This window comes from Pituophis catenifer, unplaced genomic scaffold, assembly GCF_029215685.1.
Source record: "Pituophis catenifer annectens isolate HBS135680 unplaced genomic scaffold, rPitCat1.0.hap2 SCAF_1, whole genome shotgun sequence".
NCBI classification, from domain to species: domain Eukaryota; kingdom Metazoa; phylum Chordata; class Lepidosauria; order Squamata; family Colubridae; genus Pituophis; species Pituophis catenifer.
In genome coordinates, this window is record NW_027256881.1 from 234,608,827 (window position 1) to 234,634,999 (window position 26,173).

The following is a 26,173-nucleotide window of genomic DNA, read 5'->3' on the forward strand; positions in this document are numbered from 1 at the left end:
CCTAAGTGGGGAATGAGCTGTGGTGCAGCTGTAAAGAACACTCCAGGAGTCTTGATATTTTTGCATGGCATTTTATTGGGGAGGAACTATTATACCTGCTTGATTACAGAGGTTATGGAAAAATAGGCAGGTAGAGTCACCAACCAGTTAAGAGGACATGCTTAACTAATGCTCCCACTGATAGCCAACTTTGACTACCTTAAAGCTCCCAGTTCCCAATTCTTTGATCCAAATAGGTTCAAGTTGTTAGTTATTTTAAATCTCATGTTCTCAATATTTTCTCAGGCAAATCAGTTGCCAACTGAGTTTCCATTTGTTGTGAAAATGGTAAAAAAAAAACCATGAAAAAGACAGAAATGCTTTTCAGTTGCACAGATTTACACTTTTTTCTCATTGCTCTTTATGCTGGTTAGAAATATACTTAAGTGTATTATTAGTTTTGGGGATGTTTGGATTATGCACAAAGTATAGTATTCACAATTCAAATTGGTAGCAAAATTACAGCTTGTTACTGCAGAAACTAGCATTATGGCTGCTCAGTATTGTAGGACCTTAGGGTCATTGGAGTTCCATTGGAAGGTTGATTATTTGAAGTTAGGGGTGCAAACCAGAAAATGTTATAATAGATTATTGTCATGTGCTTGGAAATATTGTTATAGTAATATTCTTTTGTGGAATTCTTGGCACATTACAGAGGTAAGGAGATGCTTATAGATGTTAATCTTACAAGCACAAATAATATATATATATATATAGTAGCTTTTCCCAGCATCAGTTATGAATATGAAGACTCATCACAGGATGTTCTATTGCCCTCATTATTTTATGGTTTGATTAGAATAAAGTTGTCCTTGTTAGTTTCTAAAAAGGATCAGAAGGCACTAAACTATTATTTGCAAGGTTTACAAGTGTGGAGCCAGCAGATCTTATTGAATCTTACATACTATTGCTAAACATCTGTTATTGTATGTTCGCATCCTTTTTTTTTAAGTAGGTTGGTTTGGTGTTTAGATGCTCACCTGTATATGGATGGAGTTTGCATACAATGGTTCCTTTCAGGAAAAACTGTGCTTTCAGAAATACTCTTGCTCATTTATTGTAGTATGTTGCTGTTGAAATATTGGATCTAAAGCACGGGTGTCAAACTCAATCGCGTCACGTGACGTATCGTGACGGTTTTTGCCTTTGTGGAGTCGGGGTGGGTGTGGCCTGCGTGGCCGGCCGGCAGGTCGCCAGTTTGACACCCCTGCTCTAAAGAATTGACCTTAGCTTTCTCTTCCATTGATTCTGGAAGTATGCAACAGGCTCTCTCTGCAGGGCTACCTTAAAGGAACTTCCCCTTTTTCAGTGAAAAAAAGAGAAAGTGAAGAGCCTGGAACTTCACATTATCTATGGTCCAGCGCATGAGTAATTTAGAAACCAGGGGCTGGGACCAGGAAGATTAATCAGAAGCACAAATAAAATAGAAGCAAATATCCTCACACAGAGGGCAGAAGGGGAGGATTTAATAGTTATTAGAATCCTTTCCTAAAAGAAGTGAGCCCTTTCAAGGTGTGAACGCTTCCCAGAGATGGCTCCAAAGATTAGTAAGTAGGAAGTTTGTGTAATGCAAACTCCAGGGGTGAAAACTTAGGAATAAGAAGAGGATAATTTAGAAGGAATAGACAAGTCTCTCTCTCACGCACACTCACTCTTTCTCTCACACATGCAAGTTCAGCTCCAACTTGAGGGAGCTGAATCTCCAAGGCTATTTGAAGTGAGAGAGGAAGTAAGCAACAGGGTAATGCAGGGAGTCAATGCCCAGCACCTGGCAGATGCCTAGTAGCTTGATGCAGGCCTCATGGCGACTAGAACTGGTACAAGCCACGTTGCAATAAGGCTCCTCATATTCTTTAGACACGATCTCATCTTCAAGCAGGTTGAGGCGGATGACACCACGCTCATGTAGGGCCTGAAGTATCTCTAGGCTAGCTGTGGATTTGAGAGCCTGGAGATGCTGTGACACTAAGCACATCACTCCCACTAGGTTTGTACGGGGACGGGAGGGTGTGGGCAGGACTGGGGCCACTCCACAGGCAACCATGACAGAAGCTAGCATGATGTCTACTCCATAGATCTCCCGAATCCAATCACGGAGGTAGAAGCCACCCATACGAGGATTGATTTCAATAAGTTTGGGGCCTGCAGCTGTCAATTTGAGCTCCACATTGAAGACACCATCAGTGAGACCACAACCTAAGCAGCACTGATAAGCAGCATGGATAAGTTGTGCTTCACTCTCAGGGGGCAGGCAAGTGGGCATGCAGGCTGCCGTCTCTGTAAAGTTGGGCACCCTGGTGGGCCCATTATCAGACACAAATGCCCCCAACATCCGTCCCTCATATATCACCAGATCCACATCATGCTCAGTGCCTGAGACATACTCCATCAATAGCATGTTATTGCCCCAACCCAACCCAATGCCGAAATAATCCGAGTCATCCTTCAGATCTTGTGTGATCTTGTCAAAGTGCAGATGACATTGCTGGGCATCTTCTACCAGCTTTACCCCTACCGCTCCGGCCCCATATTCGAGCTTCATGACACCTGGGAAATTAATGTGGCTGGCAGCTCGCTCCACATCAGCATGGCTCTCCAGGTGGCAGCATGGCACAGCATAGAGTGCTGCGGAGGACCAGCGAGACCCCTCCTTGCACCGCCGCAACAAGTGCTGGTGAGTGCGGCTTTTCTGCTTGGCCACTCGCATGGCAGTTGAGGAGCTGCAGCGCAGACCCAGCCCTTCACATATCAGCGCTGTCAAGACCATACAGTCATCCCAGTAGGACAGGCAGCCATCCAGATGCAGCCCCCTCTCCTGAATAAGCCCCAGCAGTTTCCGGGCATGCTCTTCATCCCTCGTGTGGTCTGTGGTGTCATAGTGGATGAAGGTGTGCACCAGTTGGGAGGCAAAATGGTTGGGATCGGTCTCCACCAGATGGATCTGGGGATGGGAAAGATGAGAGAAGAAGAGAAGGAAAGGGGAGTGGAAACAGGGTGGGGAAGAAGGAAAGGCAGAGATGCAGAGAAGGAGGGGGAAAAAATCAGAGATGCATCACTACAGACAGTATCAGAGAAGGCCAACTCCTTGGGATCAGGGACCATACAGGAGTCCCTTAAGAAGAAGGCACTATCAATAGACAGATGCTTCCCCAATCAACTGACCATTCCATTCCATCAAGCTGGTTGAGCTTTCTGAGCTTTCTCTAGATCCCCGTTTCTGCAGCAGCAGGGCTTAGAAGGAAGAGCTCCATTGTCCTCTAGGTTTGGGAGGAGGAATTAATGCTGAGGCAATACCCATGTTGGTAGGCAGGCTGGCTAAAAAGCGTTCACAGTCTTGAGAAATCAAAGATGACCCTGTTGCTTGCATGGGAAGGGCTGTGTGAACAAGGGAATCACAGTTTCATTTTCCACTCTTTAGCTAGACTCTGGTTAGATCAGGGAAGTGCCAGCGTTGGGTTTTGTGAGTTAAGAGCGAGGGTGTGGGGATGGGCCAACGTTATCTCTTTCACTGCAGGGGCTTTTTAGCAGTGAACTCCAGGGACACGGAGGCTATCAAGCCTCTGGATAACTTCAGAGCCAAGCCATTTTTCCAGGAGGAACTTGGATAAAGCATAGGATATTGACCGTCCCCACTTTGAAAGCTGCAGTTGTGGATATATGACTGTGGCACATGCAGCCATTGTGCTCAATTCGGGGTCTGAACTGGAGAATGGATCAAGGCTCCAAGAGGGGCAAAATCATCCTTCAGTCGCAGAGGAATAAGCTGACATTAAAGCACTTGAAACCTTCAGGGACAATGGAATGAGCTTTCAGAGGCTAAATCTGGCTCTGGCTCAGTGGTCTGCGTCCTTCTACTCTTGCCGTTAGTTTTCATTTCATCCCAGTCATCTTCCCACCCTGACCTATTATATACATCCCCTTATCTCATTTCGATGCAACATCCAACTTATTTGGAGGGACCTTCTTTCTGGTTCTAAACAGGCAGTTAGTTGCGCAAGTGATAAGTAGGTCTTGGAAATTAAGAGCTTTGAGACTAGCAAACCCAAGATGGCTTCTTCTTGGCGCAGTAACAGTACTGTACTGCATTTCTACCTCTTCTACAGGTGGAAGACACCAGTGTCTGATAAGACTGTAGGGAACAGTACTTATATCCTGAATCTGATCTGGAAAAATCAGGAAAAAGATATTTAGAAAGATGGGGGCAGGCCTGCCTGTGATTCTAGGAATTCCCAGTGATGAAAGTTTCAGGTTTTGCCTCTTACGCTGCTACTGAAGACTAGGAACCATGCCAAAATAACAACGGGGAATGGATGGTTCTTGAGAAAAGTGGGAATCCACAATCTCCACAGCTAGCTCATCTGTCCTGCCCCATATCTGCATCCTAACATTATTACATGGAGACAGGAAGTGGTGGAAGGAGCTCTGAAGTCCGCAGAACTTGTTTCCATCCCCAGTGACTCTTCCAACAGGACCTTGCTTCTGGATTGGGCCCTCCAACGCCCCACTTGAAGTACTCCTGAGAGATGGCAAGGCTGGAAATGGGACCTGTAGGCCAACTCCTCAGCTTTACGGGCAAAAGTGAAATGAGCAAGCCCTTCTGATGGGTAACGTGGGTCTGTGGTTTACTCCCCTCTCTGTTTAGGTGATGCCCATGACATTGATGGGATACGGACAGGGACTGTGGGGTGGTGCTGCTCTAGCTAGTCCATCCTGCAGCTTGGAAGGGCTGCACAGGTCTGTGTTTCCGCATCTTACTTTTAGCCCGTAGTCCCTGGCAGCCTCCCAGACGAACTTTTTGCTGAATCCGCCGGCCCCAATCACTAGCACATGTTTGCCCTCCATCAGGCGGCATTGTGCACGATGCAGCATTGTCTCCACCAAGGCGCGTGCTGTCTCGCTTCCTGGGGCCCCAACCATCCGGCCCATGGATTCAAGGGCTGAGCAAGTCTCCAGGCACAGCTGTGAGTTCATCTCCAGGGCTACCAATTGCAACACCTGGTCCTTTGAGCTCAGAAGAAAATCCACCCCTGTAGAAAAGAAGATGCCAAAAAAAAAAGAGAGGGACATTTGTAACAAGGCCTTCCTGAATGACCATAGAAAGGCCACAGAGGCTACCTTTGATCCTAGCTATAGTACATAACACAAGAGAGAAGAAACGAAGGAATCCCTCTGGTGCAGCAGAATACTGGATAGGGAATTCTGGAAGTTGAAGTCCACAAAGTTTCCAAAGGTGAGAAATATTGCTCTAGAGCAGGGGTCTTCATCCTCAGCAACTTTAAGCCTGGAGGACTTCAACTCCCAGAATACCCCAGCCAGCAAAGCAAAGCTGGCTGGGGAATTCTGGGAGTTGAATTCCTCCAGGCTTAAAGTTGCTGAGGTTGGAGTCCCCTCCTCTAGAGGGCAGGCAATATGACAAAGACTGCTTGCTTCCTGTCTCCCATCAGATTTTTAATCAATGGAACCTAGAACATGATGAGTCTGCCTAATCATATGGGGGACAGACAGGGGCTATGTCATAAAGGACTTATAGGTGATAATGAGCACCTGGAAGCGTACTGGAAACTAAAGCAGCGCACCAAGCATAAGTATTACATGGGCACACCAAGGCATGTCCATAATTGCCAATGTATTGCATTCTGAACCAGCTGCAGCTTCTCGTTGGTCTACAAGGGCAGCCTCCTGCATAGGGTATTGCAATAATCCAAACACGAGGTGACCAAAGTATGGGTAACTATCCTTAGAGTCTCCCAGTTCAGGAATGAACTCAACTGATACACAAAATGAATTAGAGCTAAGGCATTTCTGATCATGGCTGCCATCTGGTCTTTGAGCAAGAGGTTGTGAGTGCAAGGAGACCTTCAAATTATACAGCAGTCCTGAAGCGGGAAGTACAGCTCTATTTAGGATTAAAAATGGACCATCTCGTGACCTGAATGGTCACCCACAGCCAGTCATTCTTATCAGGGTTTGCTTCTGTTCCTCTCCACCCAGACCTCTGCTTTCTCCAGACACTGAGACATCTCAGAATCACCTGGTTAGCTTGGGATCAGGATATAAGGGGATATCATTAGCATACTGTCTAACTACAAATTGGATGACCTCACCAAGCAGCCTCATATAGTTATTAAAAAAGGGAGTGAGAGTATTGAGACCTGAAGCACTCCACATTTCAGTGGTCTTGAGACTGATCTCTTCCTCACCCTTCACTGCCAACTGGAATCAACCATGGAGAAAGGAGAACCATTTAGGAGTGGGGGAACCATTTTCTCCCACCCCTAATCCCCACAGAAGGATACCACTAATTAGTGACACAGATGTCACTAAAAGCTGCTGATGGATCAAGAAAAACTAAGACATTCGTTTTGGCCCTGCCAGAGATCACCAACATGTCATTCTACCTTTAATTTCATTTCTTTTTTTTAATGGTATCTTTGTTACATTTCAACATTAAATATTAAAATACAAATTGGCAGAAAAGGGAAAGGGAATAACACAACAAATTAAAGTGACAAAAATTATGCATCAAACTAATATAACAATAATGAACTCTGACTTTTGTTTTAGTACAGAGATAATAACAATACAACCACCTCAAAGTTTAAACAAATAACACCGATTTATAAAATATTTTAAAATACTAATAATCAACATAGTGAAAAAAAGCTAATATTTTTTACTTTCACTTCTTTCATGCCTATTTGCCTCCTACCCAATATCCAGCTCTAACACTACCAAAAATATGCCTGGACTCACATTCCAAGCCTCTCATCACTAATTCTCTTTCACCACAAACAGTCACACCAGTCATGCTATTGGGGAAAAAAAGAACAATGAAAAGAATAGCAAACCAAGAATGTGTTTCTGTTTCCCTATTTTTGTTATCAAGCGGTAGTTGAGGTTGTGTGAGGCAAAGAAGCTGTTGTCAACAATGAGTAAGGCTGGGAGAAGTTTGATCAGTAGTACATAATAGTAACATGGAAAATAGATACCCGTATTTTTTGGAGTATAAGATCCATCTTTCCCCCCCAAAAAACAGGGTGAAAATCTGGGTGCGTTTTATACTCCGAATGTTGCCCCACCCAGCTTCTCAAACGGAGGTTTCAGAGGCTGAAAAAAGCATCAGAAATGAAGCTTTAGAAAAGAAGACCCCAAACAGAGCTTCAGAGGCTTTTTTTCTGAAGCTCTATTTCAGAGACTTTCAGAGGCAGAAAAAAAAAAAAAAAAGCAAGGCACAGAGCTCACAACCAAGGAACCTGTTGCTAAAATTCACTTCTGGGAACAGCTGATTGGGAATATTCCGGGAGGCCATCCACCTGCCAATCAGATAGTTTCTTATTTTCCTCCCCAAAATCTAAGGTGTGTCTTATACTCTGGTGCATCTTATACTCTGAAAAATGCTGTAATTTAGCACAAAAAAATCAGACTTGTGAATTTCAGATGAAGTGAAATGGTGATATCAAGTTTAATTCACTGGTGGCAACCAAGTTTGGTTGTTGTTTGTTGTTTTTAAGGGGAAAATTGCACAAGAACCTATTGCTCAAGTATATCCTCAGAGGCTGGAATCAATTGACTATGCCAAAAAATAAAGTAATCCAGATCAATAAATACTATGTGGTTTGAAGACCCTAATTTGCCTCTATTCCAAGAAGGCAGGCAGCAGCAATGTTTAACATAAAGGAAATATCATGCAGTGTTGTTGTTTTTTTTATTAGAGACTATCATGCTTTTAGTCTTACTGCCAGGCAAGCAGCTGCTAACCTAAACATAAAAATAGACATTGTGCAAGCCTATTTCTAGAACAGAGAACCTGGAAAGGAATTTCTCTAATGCTGTGGGATGCTATTTGGTCCTGTTACTATAATCAGTAAAGCCACTTCACACTACTGCCCCACGCTTTGCTAAAACTGTAGTTCAGCTGCTCTGACAACCCCAGTTTCATTGTGCAATCAAACCCCACAATATCTTACAAACAATAAGATATAATGACTGATGCGACAAGCTTACCAATAATGTCAGTTTGTGCTCGGCGACCACCTTTCTGCTCAACTGATAGACTAGCCTCCATATCCATGAAGGCTTTCATGGCATCCTCTGCTTTTTTCTTAATTTGGGCGTGGATTGCAGCAATTTGGATCTCATCCTTTAGTCCCCAGTGCTGTAGGCTGCTTTCCAGACTCTGAGGCACTGTAGTCTGGTGTTTCAATGGCTTATTTGCTGGACCTACACCACATATTACCTGAAAAGAACCAAAAGGTTTAAGATCTTTTTGAACTATTGTGAACAATCTATCTTAATATCTCCATTCAAAGAGTCCTAAGGGTTGTGTCCATTGTATTGGATTATGGCTACAGCCATATAGAAAGATCTCCAGGTTTTTTATTTATTTATTTTGAGATATTAGAGTATTTCCTGCCCAGCAGGAGGGTAAAAACTGCCACTCTAATGACTAATTATGTAACTTAGCTTATTTCTAAATGAGACATTATTTTGGCGTGAAAGGTTTACTGTATTTTTAAGCACCAATAATTGTAAGCTCAATTATTTTTACACTGTTCTGAAGAAAAATACAAAGTGGGACACCAAAATTGGTGTGAATATGCTAATCATCTCTTGTACTGCATATGGCTCTTCTGTGGTCTGTATGCCTTTTTTTACCAGTGATACATTCTTGGTTTTCTTTTAATTTCAGTTGGGTTCCCTTTACCTTGCTTAGCAGAGGCTGGTCTTTTCGGGACCTACATACAATAGCACAAATTCGGATTGCCAGGTTGCGCTGCAGAGATATGTTGCCTGGAACTGGAGATGTAGAGCAGAAAGAAAAATAGGAAAGAGAAATGGAAGCGATCATAAAGACAAGTTCATAGGAGCTGAATATTCAACTTCATATATAGTTGAATTAGAAGAATGAGAAAAATCCTCAGGGACGACTCACACCCTGGTCAGCACTTCTTTACCCTCCTACCATCAGGAAGGAGATATAGAAGCATAGCCAGCTGCACAAACAGGCTGAAGAACAGTTTTTATCCGTAGTCTGATGAACTCCTGAATGCAAAATAACATCATAACTACATAGTATGATGAATTTGCAGGGCTGGCGCAACGTGTAACATGTTCACACTTGTGCAATAGGACTGGGTGTTTGTTATTTGATTTATTGGGTTAGGGATTTTCTGTCTTCACTGTGAGTTGTATTGTGCTGGGGGGGGTGCACTGAGGGAGCTCAACCAATCTCATGGTTCATATGTTGTGTAGTGACAATAAAGGTTTAATATATAATATATAAATATATTATTAATATATGGAGGAAAATGAAGAGGACAAGACAGTTTGATGAAAAGCTTATATTACTCTGGAGTACTATCAGTCAAATAATTTTGGAGAATTGTGGATCTGAATATATTATCCTTACAATCACTACTAGGACTGTGAGTTGTGCAGGTCCTACCACACCATAAATCATCACAAAGCCTCTCTTCCAAAATGCTCAAGCCCTCGTACATGCAAGAGATGCTAACAAAATGAAGCGAAGCAAGTAGAAGAAACAATAGTTTATGGAATAACTGAGTCTTCATTGTGCTGGTACCTTTGGATACGAACGGGATGGATAAAAATTGATGATTTTTTTTTTTAAAAATCAAAACAATCTTTTTTTTTATTTAAATCAGATTTTTTAAAATTTAAATCAGATTTTTTTTTAAATCAAACTTATTTTAATAAAATGCTTTTGGAGTGAAAATCTATCTAAAGATAGTTTTCTATTTAAGATACATTAATAATTTAGTTTATTCAGCATGAAATGGAGCTTAGTTATGTAGCTTGAGGCTGTATATTCTGCAATATTTACATTTTTGGTAAACTCATTCAATGAATCCAAGCTCTGCAAGCTAAATAGGAAACCTTCATTTTGTTTGCAAATAATAATATTAAAGATCCTAACTACCAGCAAGAATGAGTCCTTACATTTAAAGAGCACCTGTCATTTCAGATCCATCATGGCAATGCTTGTTAGCGGGCATCCACTCACCTGCTACCCGCCATGTTCCTCACCTTGTTGTGTCACTGCCGCATCACCAGCCGTCCCATTAAAGTGAAGGGACTGTCGGTGAGTCAACAGAGGGTCAGAGGAGGAGCCACTACGGGACAGAGATGACAGTTGCTCTTTAAAAATTATGATTTAAATCGAGTTGATTTAAATCACAATTTAAATTGTGATTTAAATCAAGTTGATTTAAATCAAATCCACCCTGGATACGAAGGACTTACAAATCCTAGAATTCCCAGTTGTTGTTATACTTTTTTGCCATCACGTGCCAAAAGCGGGGGGAGTGCGGGGGGGCGGGGTCGCGCACGCACGTGCCCCACCCATAATTCATTCTGCTCCGCCCCGCTGTGCATGTGACCCCCGCACTCCCCCCACTATTGGCATGTGATGGCACAGTGGGACCAGAATGCCCATTTTTCACCCTCCCCAGGCTCCAGAGCCTTTCTAGGAGCCTGGGGAGGGTGAAAATGGCCTCCTCCCCATGGGAGACCCTCCGGAGGTTGGAAATGGCCCATTTCCCAACTTCCGGTGGGCCCGGAAGGCCCGAAAATCAACTGGCCGGCACATGCATGTGCGCTGGAGCTGAGATAGGGCAACGCTCACGTGCCCACAGATATGGCTCCACGTGCCACCTGTGGCACGCGTGCCATAGGTTCGCCATCATGGTTATAGGTAGTTTGGGAGTTATATTCCAGCATATATAGGAGGTTGAAGGGTAGATTAAACTATACAGATAGTCGTCAATGTATGGCCACAAATCTGTTGTGATCAAGTTGTGTGACCTCAACTGGAGCCCAAATCTTATGTTGCTAAGTGAGAAATTTGTTAAGTGAGTTTTGTCCCATTTTATGAATTTTCTAGCCACAAGTGAATCACTGCCGTTGTTGAATTAGTAACACGGTTGTTAAGTGAATCTGGCTTTCCCATTGCCTTTGTCAGAATGTGGTGAAAGATGGTCACCTGACCCCGGGAAACTGCAATCGTCATAAGCGTGACTCAGTTGTCAAGCAGCTGAATGTAAACCATGTGGCCATGGGGATGCTTCAATGATCATAACTGTGAAAAATGGTCATGTCACTTTTTTCAGTGCTGTTGTAACTTCGAACGGCCACTAAGTAAACTGTTGTAAGTCAAGGACTACCTGTACGTTACAGGCACTGAGCTGTAGGATATTTAGCTTTGTGACATAAGGGGAAATAATAGCTATTCCTTACCTGAGGAGTTGTTTGTAACTAAAGGCCCAGATTGGATGATGTGAGCAGTAGGAATGAAAGGCTCCAGCAAAATGCTCTCGTCTTCCTCTAGAGTCTCCAGTAAGGTAAGGACCACCTGCAGAACGCTTCCATGTTCTGACTTGTCATGAAATGATACAGCTTGGGCTCCATTGCAGCGCCAGCCTGAGGGCTTCACCACCACCTGTGGAAGTACAATACCTGTGGCAGCAAGGCTTAAATGTCCAGCTCTTTCCCCAAAACTCTGTATTCTATTTCCAACACTCATCCTATCTTCTCATCTGAATGGAAAGAACTGCAGTTCTCTTGCTCTATAATGCCCTTGTCTTCACCTCCTATCTGTCTTGCTTTCTAATAACAGAACAGAATAACAGAGTTGGAAGGGACCTTGGAGGTCTTCTAGTCCAACCCGCTGTTCAAGTGGGAGATCCTATACCATTTCAGAAGAATGACTGCCCAATCTCTTCCTAAAATCTGCTCCAGTGATGGAGCACCCATAACTTCTGAAGGCAAGCTGTTCCACTGGTGAATTGTTCTCACTGTCAAGAAATTTCTCTTTAGTTCTAGGTTGGCTCTCTCCTTGGCTAGTTTCTATCCATTGCTCCTTGTCTTGCCTTCTGGTGCTTTGGAAAATAGGTTGACCCCCTCTTCTTTGTGGAAGCCCCTCAGTTCAGTTGAGTTTGGGACCTCTTACCTGTTTGTAAGACTCCATTGCACCACCTTGCAAGAAGGCTGTAATTTCTTCCTGCAGAAGGTTGTCTTGTCCTTCCCGGCCACTCAATTCAACCATGTGGATGCGCTGCTCTTCTGTCACATTGCCTAGGAGCATTGGGCGCTTGAAGGTGAAGGCCAGGGTGGGAGGCACATCTACTTCTCCCTTCTGATCTATCAGCTGCCGGGTCAGCAACTTGTCCTCTAGCAGGCGAGTCAACTCTCCCGAACTTCCGGTGGGGCAATCAAGATCTCGGGCCAATTCTGCCGCTGACTGGCCCTGCAGCTTGCAGGGCCCAAAGCTCCCTGTGAAGTAGCTGACTCGACGTGGGGAAGAAAATTCTTCCAGCACTGTGCGGCCGCCAAGCTCAAATGTCACAGCCTTCAGTACGTATAAAGATGACTCACCAGGATGAGTTTCTGAGGGAACTTTGGAGAGCCAGGCTGGTGACAAGCACAGCAGCATGTTACCTAGGGAAAGAGAAGACGGGAAATCCAGCCTGTGGATATATCTGAGAAAGTAAGGATGTTGTGAAAACTTAAATGAACCCAAAATTGCCTATACCACATTTGCATCATAATAACCTGTAACAGAACAGAAAACAGCAAGGCAATTTGCCAGTTCCCAGGCCATTCAAAACAGTGAAAAATGTATTCTGTACCACCAGCACCCTGATTACTGGCTCTCACAATGTCTCTGGAACCAGCAAATTGCCTTCCTGTTTCTGTAATGTGCTATCCTGACATATTTCCCACATGACACCAGTGAACCTAGTGAGACTGAACAAGGAAAATAGAATAATCTCTCAGGATATTATTAGCACATCATCATTATATGGTTTTTTTTAATTATTGTTATTATTATTATTATGCATTAGCCAGTCATTCTATTACAATGGGTTGTTCGCTGTTTGGGTGACAGCCTTTCAAGGTTTATGAAAGGAAAAACATTATAGGAAAATGTCCTCCTACACTTTGGAGGAGAGTACCTCAAGCCTTGACTTAATAATGTTATATCCAGCCCTTATTGCAGTATGCAGAAGGCATTCTGAAAGCTAAACATGCAATTTTTTAAGCTGCTAACATTAATTCCCCAAAGGTACAAGCAACACATTTATAATTAAAGGTGTACAGATAGGTCTTTGCATAGATAGCTTCCTACTTTGTGTCTGCTTGTTTCATTTTTGCATTTTATTTGTTGGAAAGGATGTGCTTGTTTGTTTTTGAAAGGATGTTGGGATAAGGCAACAGAAAAAACGAACAAGCAAAAAATGGCTTGTGAGTTACCAGCTCATCTCTCTTTGCCTGGAAAGCAAAAAAAGTGTTGAAGGGCAAGTGGAGGGAGAAGAAAGAGCTGGTTCTTCGTGTTATCCGTGCAGCTGGAAATCATTCAGATGCCTTGGCCTTCCTTACAAAACAGATTTAACTCTCAAAATTGGAACACCAAAAACTGTTCCAGTTTAAGTGACAATATACAACTTTGAATTCCTTAAACATTCAAAATGGTAACCAACTCTGGTTTAGCCTCCTCTCCTGAAACAAAGAAACAGTAAAATGACCTAACCAGGAACCAGAAATTAAGACAGAGAGGATTCACAAATAGTATCTCCAATATCTAGTTTAATTGTCACTGATGTTCAAAAACTCTTCCACTTTTCAGGCAGTCTCCAAGGATCTGACATGATTGAACAGAAAAAGAAAAAAATGATTAGCATCTTCAGAATTGGAATTATCATATGATAAAGAAGATGCTACTGTTTATCACCTTAGAAGATCACAGCTGATTTTCAAAGGCATCCTTGGCAAGGAAGTGGCATATATCTTCTGGCACTTCTGGCATATGGGAAGGCACTAGCTTGAAGAGCACTGAACATGGCTCATTTCTGACCGTATGTTTGGGGTGAAACAAAATTTTGAAAATTAATTGATGGTAATGAGCTTTCACATTTATTATAATTTATCAAGTGGAAGAGCATAAGGTCAGTTCAGTTCAGCACTTCTGAGCAAACGTTAAGAATAGGCTAAGGTCAAGCAAAATACCTAATCTAAGAACTTACCAGGACACTGGTTGCCACCTTCCAGAAGCACTGACAGATATGAAGCAGGGCAACCCAAGACACAGATGGTTATATCTGAGGGTCCAAATCCTAAATAAGACATGAACAAAATCAGTAGTCCATTAACCTCGAAACCTCAGGGTTTTTTCTTTCTTTCTTTGCATTCTGGTCATCTCCTAGGCAGAATCGCTGGAAAAGTCTTTTTTACAGGTATAGATGAAGTGGAGTGGTGTGGTGTGGTGGCCTAGGGTTGGAGCTCTAGCCTCACAATCAGGAGGCTGTGAGTTTGATCCTAGGTAGAGGCAGATATTTCTCTTTGGACACAATGAGGATAAATCTGCTCAACAAAACTCTGCATTGGTGACAGGAAGGACATCCGGCCAGTAAACACTCTGCTAGCTTCATTCGATGTCCAGACTCCACCCGGCAAGGGATTATGGGGTCGTTAAAAGAAGATGATGATGATAGAGGCAGATGAAGTGCTCAAATATAAGGATTACTCTATCATGAGATGACAGATTATCCTATATATTTCCTTTGATTCTATTTATTCCATCAGCTTTCAGGCACAAAAGCTCTGTATCTTTCTTCAGTAGGTGGCAGGACCTAACCCATCAGAGCTGAACTTTAAAAAAAAGAAGCTAAACACGTTGGACCGGGTTAGTAGTTGGACAGAGGATCATCAGGCAATTTGATAGACTAGACAGGTAAATGATTTTCTTTTAATCCCCTATCATTGTCCAGAAAGCTACATGAATACCTTCATGAGTCATCAGCTTCATTCAAGGAGGTTTTTTTTTAATCTTTTTTAGCTTTGTATTTTACATCCCGATTCCAAATATAAGGATAAGCCATTATGATTTAAACATATGTGCAAATCAGGTGACAGGCAAGGGTGGGATTCAGCCGGTTCGTACCGGTTCGTGTGAACTGGTAGTTGTGACCTGCGGGAGGGGAGGGCCCGCCCTGGTGCTATACCGTCCTATTTAGCTGTACTTTTTTTTTCTTGCGCACATGAGTACAAGAGTGCGTGTGAGCAAAGCGTATGCAGAGAAGATCGTGCACATGGGCGGAAGGCGCATGCGCGCTCACATTTTCAGTGCTGGGGTGAACCGGTTGTTAAATTATGTGAAGCCCACCTCTTGTGACAGGATATATAATTGTTCAATCAATCATAGTTAAAATGTATCCTACATGTGACCAATACAATGTGACACCCACCTGATCGGGGCTCCTTGGTGTGATCAGTGGTTTCTGGGAGCCCTTGCTGCTGTAAGCTGCACTGCAACAAGTCATAGTAATAGGCTGTCCAGGCCCTGGCCTGTGCATCCTCAGGGCTAATTTTGCTATCCAGGAGTGTATCTCGGTGCCGGGAGCTGCGTAGCGGACTCAGTGGTGGAAGAAAGCTCTGTTCTGCCCAATCCAATTCCTTGGGTGTTTGGGGTGGTTCAGTGTGGATCTGGTCCAGAGACAACTGCAGTCAAAGTATTGAGAAATATGCCAAGGAAAAGGCAAAGAGATGCACTTTAGATTCCATCCAAAGAACAGAGAGACACTTATTTTGAGAGTTTTCCCCTGTCTCAGCTGCTGGTCCATAAAAGACTCAAGATGAGAAAGATCTTCAGTGCAAAAAAGGAAGGTGATACCAGCCACCACCCATTAGAAATCAGTTTCTACTTGTTAACAGATCTTCATTTCACTTTTCAATCCCCTCTAGAAATAATCTCAAATGGGATATTGGGGATTCTTAAAAATATGCACACATACTGTCTTTAAGAATATATGTCTCTGTGTGCACGCATGCATGAAATAGCAACACACACACAAGCCAGGAATGGCAGAAAAAGAAGAGATGCGATGAAAACAACTTACCATTGTTCAAGGTGAAGATACTGCAAAGGAAAAAATAAATAAATTATGTTTCTTTATACTTCCTGTGATGCAAATATTTAGCCCATCCCTAAATCCAGACACAAATCTCTTTAAAATGATGAGGATGTTGTTCCATAACCTTACACAATTAAATTTAAGGGACATTGAAGCTTCTTAGGCAGAACAGTTGCCATCATCAAACTCTTGAATAAGAGAATATCTGGCTTTCTGGGGTTTTCTGTGCTTCTGTCATGGCTACTCTTTGGAACAACATTTACCCGAGAGCCATAAGACTCTGACATTGATTGATTGATTGATTTAATTTCTATAGCTGCCCATAATGTTGTTCAGTGAGTTTCAGTGAAAACCTGGTTGTTCTCATAGGCTTTGGTGGTTGGACTCCTGAGGATGCTTAGTTATTTTGTCCTCTGTATGCTTATGATCTGTCTTTCTTTTACTGTATTTTAGCTGTTCAGAATCATTTGGAGTGAGGTAGCCAGAAAATATAAATAACCGATTTTTCTTCTGTTATCTTGAAATCATGCCAAATTATTCCGTTTTGAAAACAATGACGTGTTTGATCTTATGCTTCTTTGAAACAATTGCTATTATGTCGCATTCATTCTGTTGCTCATTTTCCACCTCTCTCATTTACAGGCTGAAATAGATCTTGTGGAAAAGGGTTTGCCATGTGTATGAACAACAAAGGACAAATATTGGAGATAGCATTTTCAATTTAAAATTGGCTACATCCATATTTCCCTTGCCTTCTTACAAAGATATCACAGCAGCATTTGAAATTCTCACAGAACCAGGCAATAAATTCCATCACACTTAGTGCTACTTGGTCCTTATTGTGGTGTTTAAAATAGTAGCCTACAAGCACAGGCAGAAATTAAATTGTGCAACATTCATGATCATTATTAAAGAGATTTAAAAAACTCCATCTACCCAAGGCCCCAAAAAACAATGCAAAGTTTGAGGATTTTCAGATGTCTTCAGCAACAAAATATTACAGAAAAAGCAAAAATGATGAGACCAAGTAGGGAAAAAACCTGATTTGATATGGATTGCAATAATATTGCATTGGGGAAGTATATATTTACTCTCCTTACATACGGAAAGATGGCTCAAAATACTTAGAAAAAAATCCAATATATGTGTGCCTTGAACTCTGTGCTAGCTTGGCCTTTTAGTGGCAGGTGAATAACCTGCTTTGTGTATTCAGACAGAGATGTTTTGCTACACCTGGGAATTCACAGATTGAAGTCATTCTATAAGAATAAATCAGAGTAACAGGTGAAAGATTTATATGATCTGAAGAGAAACCAACAAGAATGAATTTTACCCAACACTGGAAAGAAGATACATTTCCAACAATATGAAGACTTAAGCAAGAATGCTAAATAATTTAAGCAAGAATGTTCTCATATATACAGTACATCATGGAGCATCACTTACAGCCTGGCTTCTGAGAGGGCCTACATTTCTACAATGTAAATTAGCAGATGTATAAATAGAGAGAAGTTAGAAACTCCAAACCCCATTCCCCCCCCTTTTTTTTCTTTCTTTTATTTTTTGGCATTTTAAGGCTTGTTAATTTTGCTTTGCTTAAATAAGTCCTTTTGTTGGCATGCTTTACACATAGACCTAGACACGCACACGTTCTCCTGATGGTATATTCAGTTCTGGATGGGGAAAAAAATATCAAATAAACTTTGGCTTATAATATTGATATCCCAAATTGTAATGAATATTGATAAAATACTTCTCTTCCTTTCTTTATTTCCAATAGTCTACGTTATCTAAACAATAAAGCATCAATAATCTTCAATCAATATTGTATAAATATCATTGTATCAAAACAACACATTAAAAAGAATGTATTGTAAAAAGAATGTATTAAAAAGAAAATGAATAATAAAATAAAGCAAATGTTAGAATTAAACTTAGATAATTCCGCATACTCTCAGTCTCTTTGGCAAGCTCTGAAGATTCATGCAAGGCTCTTATTGACTGAATCAGTGGGGCTACTGGCCTCACCAGATTAATAGTTCTACTGAGCTGAAAGGGATTGATGGAAAGATGTAGAGAAGCTCTCTACATGGGGCTCCCCCTGGGGTGCACCCGGAGGCTCCAGCTGGTCCAGAACGCGGCCGCGCGGGGGATCATGGGGGCGACGAGGCGCTCCCATGTGACACCTCTCCTGCGCGAGCTGCACTGGCTCCCGGTGGTCTTCCGGGTGCGCTTCAAGGTGTTGGTGACCACCTTTAAAGCGCTCCATGGCTTAGGGCCGGGGTACTTACGAGACCGCCTTCTGCCACCAATAGCCTCCCACCGGCCAGTACGCTCACACAGAGTGGGCCTCCTCAGGGTGCCGTCCGCCAGGCAATGTCGGCTGGCGACCCCCAGGGGGAGAGCCTTCTCTGTGGTGGCGCCTACCCTCTGGAACACCCTCCCCCCAGAATTACGCATAATAACAGACCTCCGGATTTTTCGTCGGGCCCTAAAAACCTATTTATTCCAACAAGCTGGGCTGGCTTGACCAAATTTTTTAATTTTTTAAATTGATTTTAAATTGGAAATGGTTTTAATTTGGCCAAAACATTTAATTATTTTAAATAGTTTTTTAGATTCACCATGTTTGTATATATGTCTTGTTTTTACCTTGGCTGTGCACCGCCCTGAGTCCTATTTTGGAGAAGGGCGGTATAAAAATTTAATTAAATAAATAAATTTAATTAAATAAATGTACCAATTTATAGTAACAATAGTATAACAAAATGTCAACACTGAAGTACCTGGAACTCCAAAACATTTAAAAGTTTATATGGTAAAGTTATTGCTACCCATGATGTAAGCATCGGTCTTGTAGCATTTTGAATTCTTGTAGCCTTTTGCAAATCAAAATGCTAGAGACGGTATTAATCTTGTTTTTTCCCCCACAAGCATCAAGAAATTGTATGTCTTTTGTCTGAAGATTTGTATCTACTTGTATCTTCTTTCATGCTTCCAAACAGAGAAGCTGGGAAATGCTGTGATTATGACCATCCCAAAGTGCAGCTTTCGGTGCAACAAAGCTGTCAGCAGTTATTGAGAAGGTCCAAGTAGGACCCCACTAGTAAAGGAAATGTGCTGCTTTATATGGCAAGAATCTGATGCCTCCCCAGAGCACGTATTTCTATATACTGTTGTGCATGAATGTTTTGTAAATTCCAATATTTCTTTCTTTGTGTTAAAAAATTCAGTTCTCTTTAACTGCTCCAAACTTCCAATGGCATATCTCCAATGAAATTCACAACATAAAATCTGTTTACAAAACGCAATCCATTTACCCAATCAAAATTTGGAATTAATTACTATAAGCAGGATTGCAAACTTCAACTCCGCTTTTTTCCCGCCATCTTCTCCCGTTCTAGCAATATGCCATTCTGCAATATTATATCATACTAGTCTCTCCAGAGTTTTCCATGGGAGAAACAAAATCCTCTTACTCTTTTCAATTGGTAATGTATACCCCTAGCACCTACACTGAAGTAATGCATCCAATACATTTTAATCAATAATTGAATAGCAGCCTGTGTATCCTAGCAGCCTGTGCATCCTACATTTTCTGTTTAGGAAACTAAGAAATAGAATAGTTCAACTGCTAGAGATTAGGCTCATTAGACACATGAGCTTCCAAATGTCAGTTCACTGAGTTTATTTAAATCATCACTAGAAAGCTGACATATTTCAGTTTAATAGTAACTATCCCGTCAATCTAATATTTGGTTATACAGATAATCCTCGTTTTGTGACCACAATTGGGACTGGCAGCTTTGTCATTAAGAAAGTAGCCACTAAGTGAGAAGTTATTTGACCATGACTATGTTTTCCTTTTCCCCACTCCTCCAGTCCTTTGAAATGTTCTCTTTGGTGCTGGGATAATTAGCAAGAAGGGAATTAATGTTTGTATTTACATTCATTGGAGAGGAAGAGGTTTCAAGAGAATAAGCAGGCACACAATTAGGAATATACCTTGAAAGCAGTGCACTGGCACTCAGGGCTGTGAGCAAGCTATGCAAATAGCCCAGTGTATTCTCCATTCTCTTGTAATCTGTGCCTGTTTATTCTCTTGTAATCCCTTCCTCTCCAATTCCTCTGCTCTGCAAAGAGGAAGAAACAAGTGATTTCTATTGACAATCTCTTCTGTGCCTGATCTGTTTCCTCCCTCACAGAGGTTGTGAAGTTTTCACTTAATGAATGGTCCAGGGATACAATGGCAACTGAGACTGCTGAGATTTTTCTCTCTAAATAATGTGGTCATGTGATGTCATGCTTTATGACTGCATCACTTAGTGACATTGGCTTAGAGGTCCCAATTGCTGTCATAACCCAAGGACTACTTGTAATAACCACGTTGATGATTAAAATTAAAGTAGCCACATGTACATAATTTGGACACAGGGGCACCACAATCATTTAAATAAAGCTTGGGTGTGTCTATTTGTGATATGAATTGTAGGAGTGGCTCTCACTTCTGTCCCAGAATAAAATATCTGAATCCCAGTCTAATCTGTTCTGATAGCCTCCTTTCCTTTATGAGGACAAAGTACAGCTGAACCAGCATGCAAGAAAAAGCGCTCCCACCCCAAACCACTGCACTTTCTTTTAGCCTGGAATGCTTAACTTTATCTTTTCATCCATTTTTTTTGTTCCATATATCTGTTTGGAACTAAATTAAATAGTTCCATTTTCCATAATTAAATATCTGGAAAAATAGATTTTGAAATAATGTCACCAAGAGCCTTTTTACTGCTATAAAATCACCTCTGGTTAGAGGGGGACTTGACCTGGAGAGAGGCTGCCATTACAGCAAGCAAAAATATGGTGGAACAGCACACATTCTTTTTTTTTACCTCCTTGGATAGAGTGAGGACAAATCTAGTCAGCCAATTGTAGCTCAAGAGCTCAGCATCGATCCACTGGCAGTTCTCTTGATTCTTTGATCCTTCTAGCTGTACTGTCATTTATCCTAAGATGGAACCTAAAAAGGGCATAGAAGTCAATTTAAAGTCCTTATTTTTTCATCTAATCAAACAAAGTATTCACACTTTAGTAGCACTTCTAACAAAAGTGTTCCCTGCATTTGGCACACATAACTTTCTAGTTTCTGTTCCTAGGTCCCAGCTTCATGAAACTTTCAACCAGGAGTGCTATTGTTGAAATCCTTAGCTTACCGGTAACTTTTTTAAAAATTATTTTTTTCATAATGATCAGAGTTTACAAGCATGAAATCTGAGATGATTAAAGCTGGATTTTGGTTAAGTAACCCAGCAACTTTTAATATTTATAACATACTGTATATTAGTTAAGAGGTCACCTGCTCAATTCTTTTCTTTTTTTCCTAAAGAGTTTTATTTGTTCTTATTTCTCTTATGGCACTGTTGGGATTAAAGCAGGCTATCTGGCCAGTGGAGAGGCACCCATATTCCCAGATGCTCTCAACCCTTCTCTTTCCAGCCTTGGAATTCTCCAGCTGGTCCAGCCCTAGAGGCACATTCTTTCCAGCCGTTTTCCCCAATGCTCGTGCTAATGCTTGTTGACAAGAGCCTGCTTGTAAGGTCTACACAGAAATGAAGAGATTTTAAAGTCCTGTTTGTTCTACAGATAGTCCTCAACATGCGACCATAATTGAGCCCAGGATTACAGTTGTAAATCATGGCGGTCATTAAGTGGGTCTGACCTTATGAACTTTTTTGCTGCAGTTGTTATGTGAACAGAGCAGTCATTAAGCCAACCTGTTCTCGCCAATGGGTGTTTTTGCTGGAAACCAGAAGTAAATGCTGGAAACGGAATCCCTCTCCAAAAAACCCCACAACCCACAGAAAATGTGATCATGCGACCATGGGATGCTGTAAATGGCTCTAAATGACAGTCAGTTCCCAAATATGGTCACATGGCTGCAGGGTTGTGAGTAAAGCCAGTGGAACTTTGAAAATTTGTCATAAGTAGCTCTTGTAACTTTGAATGGTCGCTAAATGACCGGCCATTAAGCAAGGACTACCTGTCTTTGGCAATTGTTAGGTAACACTCAGAACAGAAATAAATCCTTTCCCAAATTCATGAATTTGTAAGCCGTGGAGTGACTTCAACAAAGGTTCCTATCATAGTTATGCCTGCTGTCCATATGCTCTGATACTCCAATTTGGGTTTGGTTTTTTTTTCCAAACCGGGTTCCCTTGAATGGGTTCTGTAAGGAACTGGAGGGGTGGGGTTAACACCTTGAATGACAGACTCGGTCCTTCACTCCCCGCTGACCTCCCCCAGCTCCGACTGCTGTCCCTTCACAAGCACACACCCAAAACTTGACATCCAGCCTGCCCTCAAACTTTGAACAGCATAAAGGGCAACTGAAACCAGAGTGAAGTTGGAAATCCATTGGGGGAGTTTCTAACTTAGACTTCAGCACAAAAGTGATAGCCGGTGAGTCCCTGTAATGGTATGTGGGGATGACCTTGGAGGGGTGGGAGGAAGAGACAGTCTAGCCAACGGTCACGCAAAAGATACCTCTGTCCACAGAAGCTGAGCCAGAATGTTTGAGCAGGGACCCTCTCTAGTCTTCTCAAGAATAAAGAGAAAGGGGGGAGAGAAATACAGGCTTGCAAGATTGTGTTAGTGTAACCTTACAATAAAGATAAAGGTAGTATAGTATTCCTGGTTGTGCTTCTTGTTTGGACTACCTTGAAGGGCGAGCGGACCCTCCCTCTTCAATGCCAAAAATGCCTTTCCCCTTGTGATTATTACTGTGTCCTAACATGCAGCAAAGAGAGGCAGAACGATTTTAAAAGATCAAAACCAAAGTGCTGCACATTCCTGGAAATGTATCTCTTTTATATTACAGACTAATGTTTGTGCGTACAGGTAGTCCTCAAGTTAAGACCACAATTGAGCCCAAAATTTATGTTGTTAAGTGAGAAACACGTTAAGTGAGTTTTGCCCCATTTTGTTACTTTTCTCGTCATATTCGTTAAATGAATCACTGCAGTTGTTAAATTAGTAACACAGTTCTTAAGTGAATCTGATTTCCCCATTGACTTTGCTTGTCAGAAGGTCACAAAAGGGGATTATATGACTCCGGGACACTGCAACTGTTATAAATGTGAGTCAGTTGTCGAGCATCCGAATATAAATCACATGACCATGGGGATGCTACAACGGTCTTAAGTGTGAAATAAGTCCCTTTTTTCAGTGCCGTTGTAACTTCTAATGATCACTAAATGATCTGTTGTAGGTTGAGGACTGCCTGTATGTATGTTTGTGTCAAGGCAACATCCATTGCATATCTATTTAAGGATAAACTGTATTGGAATTAAAAGAAAGAACTTTAGGATTTCATAGCTTGGCTGCAAATCATGTGTGCCTCAAATCCCTTTGGAATGAGACTTTCTCCAGAGTAAACACGTGTTAGCATTGCATTTGCAAAACTAGGCAAGCAGGAGGTAGAGAGTTGCTGAAGTGGCTTCTGCCTGGCATGCACAATGGGAAAAAAAGTCAAATTTAACTTCACCATCTTAATCCGTTACTTTTTTCCTGCAATTATTGTACTGTGTGTCATTTTTATCTACATTAGATCATCAGCATTCCTCAGTAATTCATTCTAAGATAGGGGTTCCAAACCCTCAGAACCCTGTTCAGAACTGAACCGTGTGAGCGATGAACTATGCAAGCAGTGGGTGCTTGCACTCACATGCGAAGTTCCATTCGTGTTAGTGGCAGGCTCACATGCCCACTGCACGCACAAATGGAGCTGGGTGCACACGTGCCTACTGCTTACATGGAACCATCCCCTCTCCCCTTCCAGAGCTGCCAAGCCAGAAAAGTTGGGGACCACTGTTCTAAGAGACATCCCAAATGGTGATTTTCCTGGATAATTGTTCAGTCTCACCATATTAAACTATTATAACCCTCCCCCCATAGAGTTATATCCCCAGAAAATTTACATTGTCTATTCTCTTTTTTTTTTTACTTCGCCTAGCAAGTATTTATGTAATTTGAATATTTTTCCACATATGGGTAGTTAGTATAGACAAACAGTGCAGAAACTGGTGAAAACAGAAAAAAAACCCAAGCATATTCCGGTGTTGCAATTGAGGAATCTATTTTTGTGAAATTCAAATCAGTTTTAATATCTGCATTAATAAATTACAATAAGCGTGCACACTGTATTTCATTCCAAATTTTTCATTACTACAGATAGGGCTTTGCCTCTCAAATAGGGGGTCTTGGAATTTTGTTTTGTTTTGAACTAACAGGTTTGGGCGGCTGGGATATGGTTGGAAAGCCCCTGCTCTAATCCAGTACCCTGTCTGGGAAGCCCTGACATGGAGGGTAGAGCCTTCCGTGTGTGCGGCCGCTCCCTTTGCCAAAGACCAAGCAAACCGCAACATTTATTTAGAATGTAGAATAATAGGGTCGGAAGGGACCTTGAAGATCTTCTAGTCCAACCCTTTGTTGGACTAGAGCCTGGCCTATACCATTTCGAACCAATGGTTATCCACTCTCCCCTTGAAAACCTGCAGTGATGGAGCACCACAACAATGCTGCCAATTAAGATCTAGCTCTTTGCTGTTTTCCCCACAGCGCTTCTCTTTCTTAGTCAAAGAGAAAGGAGCAGCATTTCTGTGGATTCTCCCCATTCTTTCCGAGCCTGTTGGTGCGCGGAAGGAGTGTGACTCCAGTCCGAGCAAAAGGCCAAAGAGGGGCAGATCCAGAAATGTGCGGCGAGGCGCGCTCAGCTACTCCAATCTAAGGAGCCACGGAGATGGGTTTCTTGCCGGGGATCTTTCTACGGCGAAGTACTGGTAAGCGGGATCCTAGTCAGGTCAGGACAGAGATCGTAGCCTTTATCCATCCTTTCCCAGATGGAATTTGGCGCCTTTATTTTCCCGGCGGAGCGGCGGGAGGTAGAGCGGGAGCTCCGGAGGCGGAGTTGAAGCGAAACAAGGGTCCCCCGCAGGCATCTCGACCGATTCTCCCCCCCCTCCCTTTTCCCTGCCCCCAACAGCAGGCGTAGTCCGAGCTGCCACCCACGTTTCAGAGGTGACCACATTCCCCACGTAGCCCCAGCCGCGACGACGGGAAGCGGTTAAGGTGAAAGCTGCCCGTCCCCTCCAGCCTCGCCTGAGAGACTTTCGGTCGCAATTCACAGACGCGCCGATCAGCAAGTCGCAAACGAATCCGGGTCGAGTCTCCTCAGAAAGGAGAGCTTCGCTTGCAACCTTGAAAGGAAACGCGCCCCCCCCTTCCCCCCTAAGCACACATTGATCATTTTTTTCCAAGCGCGGGTGGCCACGCGGTCGGCGTTCCCCCCCCCTCTCGCCCACCACCGCCGTCGCACCCCCTTTTCTTCGTAACTTCAAAGCAGCGTTCACATCCGTGAGCGGCAGCGCCATCCCCGCTCCGGCTCCCCCGGATTCTGGAGCCGCTGAAACGGGAGAAAAACCCGCCACTCCTCCTCCTCCTCCAGTCTTCTCCAGCCCGGATTACCTGGAAAAGAAGGGAAGGATGCTAAGGCCAAAACCGCACGATCCGGTCCGCTGGCGAGGGCGGGTGGAAAGAGCCCCAGAATGAACCGCGGATCCAAGCAGGCAGGCAGGCAGGCTTTATAGGGAGACGGGAGAGGCATACCCAATGAAGAGCGGCAGTTTAGCAAGCATCGGAGCAAAACAGGCGGGCGCTTGCCGGGACCAGAGACCGCCCTCCACCATTGACCAGACGAAACGCGATCCCGGGGTTAGGGAGCGAGCGCGCACTAGGATGGCTGCCAGCGGTGGAAAAGCAGGCGGCGAGGGGAAGGGAACCCCTCCTATTCTCGCGGGGAGGAGGAGGTGGGGGGAGGTGATGTGAAAGGTCAGAATTTCCTCTTGACTGAAAGGAATGAAGCTACGGGTTCCCTTTCTGTTGCATGTTACTATTAGGGCTCTTCTCTTTGGGATCAATCCTAACTCGGGTGGATTTAGCCAGAATAAGCGAGGAGCAGCCTGGAATTAAGGAGAAATTAACTAACAGTGAGAACAATTGACCAGTGGAACTGCTTGCCTTCAGGTGCTTCATCACTGGAGGCTTTTAAGAAGAGACTGGATAGCCACTCGTCTGAAATGGTATAGGGCAGTGATGGCTAACCTTTTTGCCATCGCGTGCCAAAAGCGGGGGGGGGAGCACGGTGGGGTCACACG

The 26,173-nt window shown here is 42.9% G+C and overlaps 1 protein-coding gene and 1 long non-coding RNA gene across 2 annotated transcripts; both read right to left on the bottom strand.

Annotated features, from left to right (window-relative positions):
• Positions 1-55: 55 nt before the first annotated feature.
• CARNS1 (carnosine synthase 1) lies at positions 56-25,716 on the bottom strand. Its single transcript, XM_070957102.1, has 11 exons — positions 25,485-25,716; positions 20,855-20,982; positions 15,954-15,973; positions 15,303-15,555; positions 14,082-14,171; positions 12,008-12,495; positions 11,296-11,497; positions 8,744-8,835; positions 8,044-8,275; positions 4,795-5,066; positions 56-2,980 (listed from the first exon to the last, which is right to left on the bottom strand). Exons 3-11 carry the CDS (start codon positions 15,954-15,956, stop codon positions 1,748-1,750), a joined length of 2,865 nt encoding a protein of 954 aa, XP_070813203.1. The 5' UTR covers positions 15,957-15,973; positions 20,855-20,982; positions 25,485-25,716; the 3' UTR covers positions 56-1,747.
• LOC139327308 (uncharacterized) lies at positions 13,625-13,873 on the bottom strand. Its single transcript, XR_011601661.1, has 2 exons — positions 13,790-13,873; positions 13,625-13,699 (listed from the first exon to the last, which is right to left on the bottom strand). It is a non-coding gene; the product is annotated as an uncharacterized lncRNA (long non-coding RNA).
• Positions 25,717-26,173: the final 457 nt, after the last annotated feature.